This window comes from Cariama cristata, unplaced genomic scaffold, assembly GCF_000690535.1.
Source record: "Cariama cristata isolate BGI_N322 unplaced genomic scaffold, ASM69053v1 scaffold21073, whole genome shotgun sequence".
In the NCBI taxonomy this organism is placed as follows: Eukaryota; Metazoa; Chordata; class Aves; order Cariamiformes; family Cariamidae; genus Cariama; species Cariama cristata.
In genome coordinates this window covers 32,720-41,152 of record NW_009609240.1, presented here as the reverse complement: position 1 = coordinate 41,152, position 8,433 = coordinate 32,720, and the positions used below count along the sequence as shown (strand labels likewise).

The window sequence follows — 8,433 nt, the reverse complement described above, 5'->3', positions numbered from 1 at the left end:
GCTGAAATCAGTTCTGAGGGCATAGGGAAAAGAAACCCTATTGGATTCTATTTGCTTTAAGAAATAGCTAGTCTGCCAATAAAAACAACTGTATAGCGGTTTTCTTACACACAACTGAATTTGTGACTTCCCTAAGCAATCCAAGAATAAACTTCATACTTTTGAAATTATAAACTTAATTTTAAAGATTTCAAATTAAAATGGAAAAAGACCCACGGAAATATCCTTGACTTTCAGTTTGTATTTGTTTTTTTGCAGAAGCTAACATGACTAGTCTGGATTAAGGAAATCCCCCATTTTTAGACTTTTTTATTGTAATGCATGGAACGTAATCATATAGTATATCCTAAGCCTGAAAGATACCATATTCACTGAAAGGGATATTAACCAAAACACAGTTCCATTCATATATATCACAAATAAGATTCATCTACCTCCTAAGTCAATACAAATATACATACTGTATTGACAGAGGCTAAACCCCTTTTAGACTCCGTCATAAAAAATATTAAAGGTTTACTTATCAAAGATCGTCCTTACTCAAGAATCAAACCATTTTGCGGAAGACACTTAAAAGAACCGACATAATTCTACAGTAAGTGGTGGTCAATTTCATATCTATTGGTTAAAATTTGTGTATGCTTGACAATATGATTTTTTTTGTGTTAGGAAAATTTAAGGTTTTAATCAATCTCCATTTAGCAATACGAAAACAAAGCAACTATGTTATTAGATTTATGAACAGAACATTCCTTTATATAAACATAATCCCAAAAGCAATTGCTTAAAAACCCGCTTCAATCAATAAATGGAATAAAAAAACCCAAGTAACTGATTACTTAAGGTCACCAATGAGTATTTCTGAATAAGTATTTCAAGAAAAAGTGTAACTATAGTTAAACAATCTAGACAAATTTTAAAAATTACAGGATGGTATTATTGCCCATAAGAACTGTTCTATCTGTTCCTGCTTCTGAAAAACTTGGGGAGCACAGGTGGACTCCTTTGTCCTTCCTGGTAGCTGTCCTTTTGAGACAAAAGCAGCAGGACGGATAGTAACACACAAAGTGATTTACAGACAACCCTACAGAGTTTTGCACACCGTATCATTCTGAATAGGTTTAAAATGTCAATTGACAGTAGTATTTGCGAATGTTGGTGGTACAAGTTGTACATTTCATATATTTACTTTATTGTTCCATTTTATATTTAGAAAATAATTTACATTATTTACATTCATTGTAATAATTGTCTGACTTCTCAATAACCTGTTCTAATTTTGCATTACAACTTTTATCTGCATGTACAATTCATACACTGATCACTGTCATTAGTAAGATTCAATGAACTATAAAGGAGATTTTTTTCTGTGTTGTAAAAAAAAAAAATCTTAAGCTTCCCCCCGCCCCGCTTTGTATTTTGCCTGCAGTGCAATACTTTTCTATTCTGGGGGATAGAAGAGGACCTCAAACACCAGAAGATGCACAGAGACCACAGTGGTGTATTTCTACACATTGACCACTTCTGTTGACAGTACAGCAAGTGTAAACATAGTCCACAACGACTCTCTGGCTTGCTTCTGTTAGCTGAAACTTACTCAGAGTTGCTGTCAATTTTCCTGCAGGTTAGGAGAATCATTCTTTAGGGCTTGCCTGGTCTCCTATGACTTGAAAAGTCGGACTCCCTGTTTTAGGTCATGAATTCCAGTCTCTGACACGGCAGTGAAACATGAAGCCACTGTCTGATAAACTGGCTCAATCTATGCTTTTTCAAGTGAGAAGATCAATGTTTTCTCCAAATTATCAAAGTGATTGTAGCTGTTGTCTACTAAGTGAAACGTGACAATATGAAGTCAGCAAAAAACCTCATATGACTTGTAAACTTTTCCAAATCAATTCCTAAACTGATAGCCTGAGGAAGTTAGTGTTTATATATAAAAAAAGCTGTTTTATTTTTTACCTACTTGTAAGTTATCTGTAGTTTTTAATTTCAGCTTTCTGTATTAAGTGTTCTGAGTGACCTCTACCGGTTGACTGGATAAAATTAGCCCTGTACATCTTTTCCAAGTCTTGCAAATAGGGACAACAACCCACTGCCACTGAACACAGTGCCAATTTCTTTGTTCATTAACAGAAAGCACATTTTCTGCTAACAATCATGACATATATTATCTACGAAGTACAGTTTAAGAAAAGACAGGATTACTTGCATGTTGATTAATTTCCTATTTTACCATTATTTAATCTCCCTTTACATATAGTTAATACCTGAAGGTGAAAGTAGACTGAGAAGAATGTTTCAAATCTGCTAACCAGTGTGAGATATTACAATTGTATCTCTCTCTCTGATGCTGATGTGATTAAACTGGAATACTGATAGGATGTGGCAAACATACTAAAGCTTTCTAAAAGACTTTTAACTAGTGATTTTTTCAGAACAAGTTTGTGCACAGGATGGTCATATGTAAGAGTTCTGAAGGAATGAAATACATAGCAAGAAAAAAAGACTGTTGACTATACACTATGTTTAAAAATACTTAGGGCTATTTTTAGCTGTAAATTTTAGCAAATATCTTGACTATCTAGCTAACATTTAAGTGCTTCAGAAGTTTGTAATTTACATAAGTCTGAGTAAATTTTCACAGAAAAGGAAAAAAGAGGACTTTTCTGACACAAAACCAACTCTGTTTGCAAAGTGAAAGACTGCATGAGTATTGAAACGTTTTCCCCTAAATAGCAAACCTTTAAAGATGTGGGAAACAAAATTTTTTCTTAACATACCTCTCTGTAACTACTTTACTTCTGAAATTGCACTCTTAAAAAAAAAAAAATCACCTTGATGCAAAGAAAATTTCAGTCCACAGTTTAACTTTTAGAAATTTAAGAGCAACAGAAACTCAATATAGCACAAGAGTAATAGAAGCTCACAATAAGAAAAAACCCTCAAAAACATTAGTTCCAATGAGACACAATAAATTGTCATTGTTTATAAACTATTTTTATGCAAAAAATCTTATGAAATAGTTATGAAAATGATTCTATTCTTGAGATACAGCATGATTAGATTTAACTGCATTATGAAAAAAAATAGCCTTGGCATATTACATATCATGGCCTCAAGATTTCTTTTGTTCTGCCTCTTTCCAGGCGAAGGCAGTTATACTCACAGGGTTTGACTTCATCTCCATAAGGTTGTCCAATATACGTGTGACTGGTAGATTCTGTAAAACATAATATGAAATTAATGGAATGCTGAAATGCTTACTAAGAATTATTCACAGGCACACCATTATTTATGTAATAGTTTACAGAGCAATCAAAATACTACTTGAAACAGTTTTCCTCTTATATTTTGTAAAGGTTGAGTATTTTTATCATCACCTAAATTACCTTTCTGCACAGAAAACATCTGAGGAGCATCTAGCCAGAAGGTGAACAGAAAGTGCAAAAAAGTGTGAAGATAGGAACAGAGTTGTATTTAGGTATTACCAATATATGCAGACATGTGATGATGTAAGAATTCTTCTTAAAAAAATACTTTGCAGTTTAAAGAAAGAATTTTAAAGCTGAAGATGAGCATTAAGGGTATGATTCTAAAAAAGAACTAATGTTGTCAAAGAAATGGCTAAAAAAATGATCCTGGCCACAAATGTTTGGATGAACTGGAAAGGAATAAACTGAGATGAGATGCAAGAAGATTCTGCCTTATTTAAGATGGGAAATGTTAGCTTGGACAAAAGATCTGAAGTATTAAACAGTCAAACCACTTTAGTTACAACAAACAGAGGGAGTTTACATAGCAACGGAATTGGAAATGTGTCTTGTTGACAGAATGTATCAAAAAAGGACATTCCAAAGGATGATCTACAAATAACACTGAAAAACAGCAAAAAACCAATGTAAATCCCCGAATGACTGAACGAGAAAGAAATATCACAGACCTACATCAGGCATAAAAATATGAGGAAGAACAGCATTTCGTTTGGCTACCCCAAAACACCTGGAGAAGGAATTAAAAGCCAGAAAAAAAAATATCCTGGAAACATCAGACTTGTGGCTTCTTACTTACTCAGAACCCAAAACAAACAAGCCATTTTGTAAAGAATACTAACTTTTTAAAGCCATGTATGTTAAAAGAAATGACAAAATGTTTAATACAAGAATAATAGCAAGTCTCATCTAGAATATAATTATTATCTATTGCTACAAGTAACAGTGTATCTGAAGATCTCTCTATAAAACAGAACATACAGGCAAGCTGCATATTTAAAACAGTTTCCTTAACTATATTTCAGGACACACCACTGATTTGTAACTGTGCAAATGCAACATCGTATCTAGTGAAATTCCCTCAGAATTAATTTCACTGACTACCCTACAAAAGACACAGACGCAATTTTTTAAAACTTTTATGTCATAGCTGATACTTTTCATGCATAAATTATGTGTATAACAGGATGACTAAACAAACAACAGCTATGATAAGATTAACTATGTCAAAAAGATGTACATTTAATTAGAGGTGAGATTTCATTTTATTTAGTTCTGATATGCTGTATTTCTAAATTAAATTCTGAATCTTCCACTAAGAATTATAATATGATGAATGATCTTTTTCTTAGAAATCTTGATGTCAAAATATTATAGAATTAAGATTTTTAAGTGTAAATATTTATTTATTGCCATCTCATGAAAGTGTGTATTGGAGAAAATAATGTGTCCTCTACAGGGAAGTGGGTTTCTGGGAACCACAATTCAAAATTTCAGCTACAACAGGTTATACAACCAGTGTCTTTTGTGTTTTCTTTTGGGGGGTTTACACCGAAATTTGCATGCCAGTTATGTTCAGAAATATTTTCTAAAGTTAAGTGAATATCTGAAGGTGTCCATGTCATTATATACACAGTCTGATTTTCAAGCACATTTCAAGACTGTGGTTGCTGTACATTACTTATGTGGGAAAACGAGGAATGCTTGAATTCTAACTGAACAGAGGACGAACACTTTCAGCCTTTCAATCACTCTGGAATAGATACACTTAATACATGCTGTTCTAAGTAAAGACACGGAGATATTTTTTTTTATTTATGACGGTCTAGTCTATTTTGTGTATTCCACAGCTGCTCTTTTTCTAATACTGAAATCAGTCTTAATCGTACATGCTGGAATCTAATTCCTTACAAACAGAGGTATTCAAAGAAAATCTGAACATTACTCGTCTAAAAACTGGAAGTCACAAAGTAATAGCTCGATCCACCAGCAAAGGCTGATGTTTGGTTTTTTACCATACAACTAATTTTATTAATGACAGACGTACTGAAAGTTGTTTTTCTAAATGTTCACAATGCTCATGTGATAGACTTTTTAAATTGGTTTTTAAACTTACTTGTTGCTTCAATACCAAGTTCTTCACTCCTTCCATTACAAACTGTGATCCTGTATTCATAACACGAGAAAACAGACTGAAAAATAAAATAAAGATGATGTACAAGACGGTCTTTTTTTAATTTGCATTCTTAAGCTTTATGCTAACATCCAATTCCCAGTAAAGTTAATGGGACTTAAGTACCAAGTCATTCAATTTGTCATGAAATACATTCTTCAAACCACATGGCAAACAAGTGTATGGGAATATACCCATAATCTAGCAGTTAGATCCTCATCTATCAACAGAAGTCTTTAGTTCTAGTCTTTAATCCATTGAACAGTTTATTTTACAACTTCAGTAATGCAAGGATTTGACTGCTGCTTTCAAGTGGGTGTCCTGATCACCAGAGTTAACAGAGATGTTCAGTGTCTCCAACCAAGCAAACAGCAATTTTTCCAAGTGACACAGGACTGGAATTCTCTCTAACCATACTGTGCCAGTTTCCTTATGACAGTGACAGTGCACCCCTGAAAGTAAAGTTGGTAATGAGGATTCAAATCCTTTCAGGCATGGAAAGACCCAAATTCCATATCCTGTATCCTGTATGAGATATATGTACCCTTACCAGAGTCATTATTTTTTCATGTCTTGAAATAAATAACTACACCTTTCAAAAAGCAGACAAACACTCAGTCCAAGGCACTCTAATGAAAAACAGTGCGTTCTTGCATCCCTGACAGTCTCAAAGCCCTGGAGAGAACCAGTTTTGAATACACAGGGCTGTTCTTATCTTCTGCCATTGACTAAATAAGGCTTAAAATGATGGCTGTCATAGATCCGTTTCCTGGTACCGAATTCTTCTCCTATGAGAGTACATTTAATGTGCAAGTGCAGATATCACTATATTAAGTTACTTTGTCGATTTAGTCACCGAACCTTTTATTTTCCTGTGTGTAAGTCCTATGCACTCTTAAGGGGCGATGATTGCTTGTAATTGCCTGTAACTTAACATTTTATTCTGGGCCTTGTATAGCACTAATCACATTTCAGTACTACTAAAATAACCTAAAAGAACCCCAAGGCTTACAAAAAATTAATCAAAAGCATACCCCAAAGGTTTAGGTGTAGCGTTTCCATAGCTGGCTGGAGCTGAAGCCATCTTAGTGAAAGCCCTGTGAAAGCAGGGATAGAAATCAAATGCTTATCTCATGGCACATACTGCTGTAGAATGTTCCACTCTGGTCACCTGGAAGTCTCAAACTCTTCCAGGAAGTAACTATTTATTACATGCATCCCTCTTGTCTAGAAATACAATAGTCAAGGAACTGAAAGGAATTAGATTTCATACTTAAAAGACAAAGACTTTACTTTGATACCATGTAAAACCAGAATAACTGATCGGCAGCATGGCCCTTTGGTATGAACCAAAAAATCTGGAGTCTGAACTAGCACAACTTTTCATTTAACTCAGTAAGTTGTTTCTGTCTTGGATCATTAAGTACACTACTAGGTGTCATGTTCAATAGTGTTTTGGCATTACTGGAGTTTAGTTTTAAAGACTTGTATGTATTACTGTAACAATTACAGCAAAAAATTATGCTGGAATGAATGTTTAACGATAATTTATGATGTATGAGAAGTAATACATAATTCTTTGATAACAATGCTGAGTTCTGTGAAATTACCCAGTTATAGCCTCACGTAGGAGAAAAAAGAAATTACTTACTTCCATTGTTTTATGTAGCTCAAAGGAGCAAGATTACAACCAGCATCCATTAATGCTTTTTTATACTGCTCCAAATCAATCTGAAATTATGAAGTGGAGAATTGCAAAAGGTTAAAACTACTCTTAACTCTCTTTATGTGGAAAGACAAGATATCCTTATCTAAATATTAAATAAGCAGTGTAACATTATAGCATTAACCAAAGTTAAAAAGTAATTATGAGTCTTAATCCCATCTCCCACCAAGTGTGAACGTATAACTTAAAATGCAATTTGCTATGAGTAGCTCTCATTAAACTTAACAGTATTTGTGGAATTAAATCCTGTGCACTTTCAGATATGGGAACAGTCTTTTATATCAGCATCTTTAAAAAAACTGACAGAATACTGGTTTCTCTAAAATGTCACAACAGCAAATAATAAAAATGAAGAGGAGTTAATATACATTTATAAGAATACTTCCTCTTTGCCTAACCCAACACATTTTTTCTACCACATAATATTTCTACAGTATCATAAAAACCTTCCTTGAAATTAATCATCATAAGTTCAAAAGAAATATTAAGAAATTGTTTCCTGAATTATTCAGATGTTGGCACAAGAAGCATTTCGCCTTTATTCATCTGCTAGTCAACTGACCCAATTCTTGAATATACAAGGACAGAGTGAAAAGAGTCATTCTAACATTTTCTTTTATCTACTGCTATTAAGCAGTGGAGCAGAATAGAAAGCACGCCAAGACGTGTCTTGCAGTAGCTCTGAATTAAATATTTCAAAAGATAATCTTCCTTCGTACTAGTTATTCACATCGTTTGAAATGGTGGCTAAAGCTGCGTGAGCAGATTTCCTAATACTACTACAAAATTTATTTAAAGTTTTAATATATCCTGGGCATTTCATACTTCTCTTCAAAGAGAAGCAGAAATACCTATTTAGTGCTGAAATGACACAGAAAAATCCTGTGTGGTAGAATTTGGTGTTGGAAGCTGTAAAGAACATACATACCTCTGAAGGTGCCTGAGCTGAGCTTATGTAATAGATAAGAAATAATCGCATTTTGTCTTCTGAAGTTCCTGCTGCAGTGAAAAAACAAAACAAAACAAGCTACAATTGTAACTATGCTGCTTTGTTAACTGCTCTTCAGTAATAACACGTATGTACATTCAGACCTTTAGTTATGACAACAATTATCTACAACCACGGCCTCGTTCAGTGTATAAAATGGCAGAAAGACATTTAGCAGTTTTATTAAAAGTTGGGTGAGACTGGCTTACTGTTTCTCCAAGTTTACTTAAGCTTCCTCCCTTTTACTTGTAGCAAATATTCTTTCAATAACATACTA

The 8,433-nt window shown here is 33.7% G+C and overlaps 1 protein-coding gene across 2 annotated transcripts in view; it reads right to left on the bottom strand.

Moving 5' to 3' along the window:
• Nucleotides 1-8,433, bottom strand: part of SCFD1 (sec1 family domain containing 1) — a 48,097-nt gene that overhangs the window by 10,894 nt on the left and 28,770 nt on the right. For both annotated transcript variants that reach the window (XM_009697483.1, XM_009697484.1), the window contains 5 exons: nucleotides 8,097-8,167; nucleotides 7,094-7,173; nucleotides 6,477-6,539; nucleotides 5,386-5,461; nucleotides 3,167-3,220 (listed from right to left, as the gene is read on the bottom strand). In XM_009697483.1, the coding sequence (XP_009695785.1) occupies nucleotides 3,167-3,220; nucleotides 5,386-5,461; nucleotides 6,477-6,539; nucleotides 7,094-7,173; nucleotides 8,097-8,167 (344 nt within the window). The remainder of the gene's footprint in view (nucleotides 1-3,166; nucleotides 3,221-5,385; nucleotides 5,462-6,476; nucleotides 6,540-7,093; nucleotides 7,174-8,096; nucleotides 8,168-8,433) is intronic.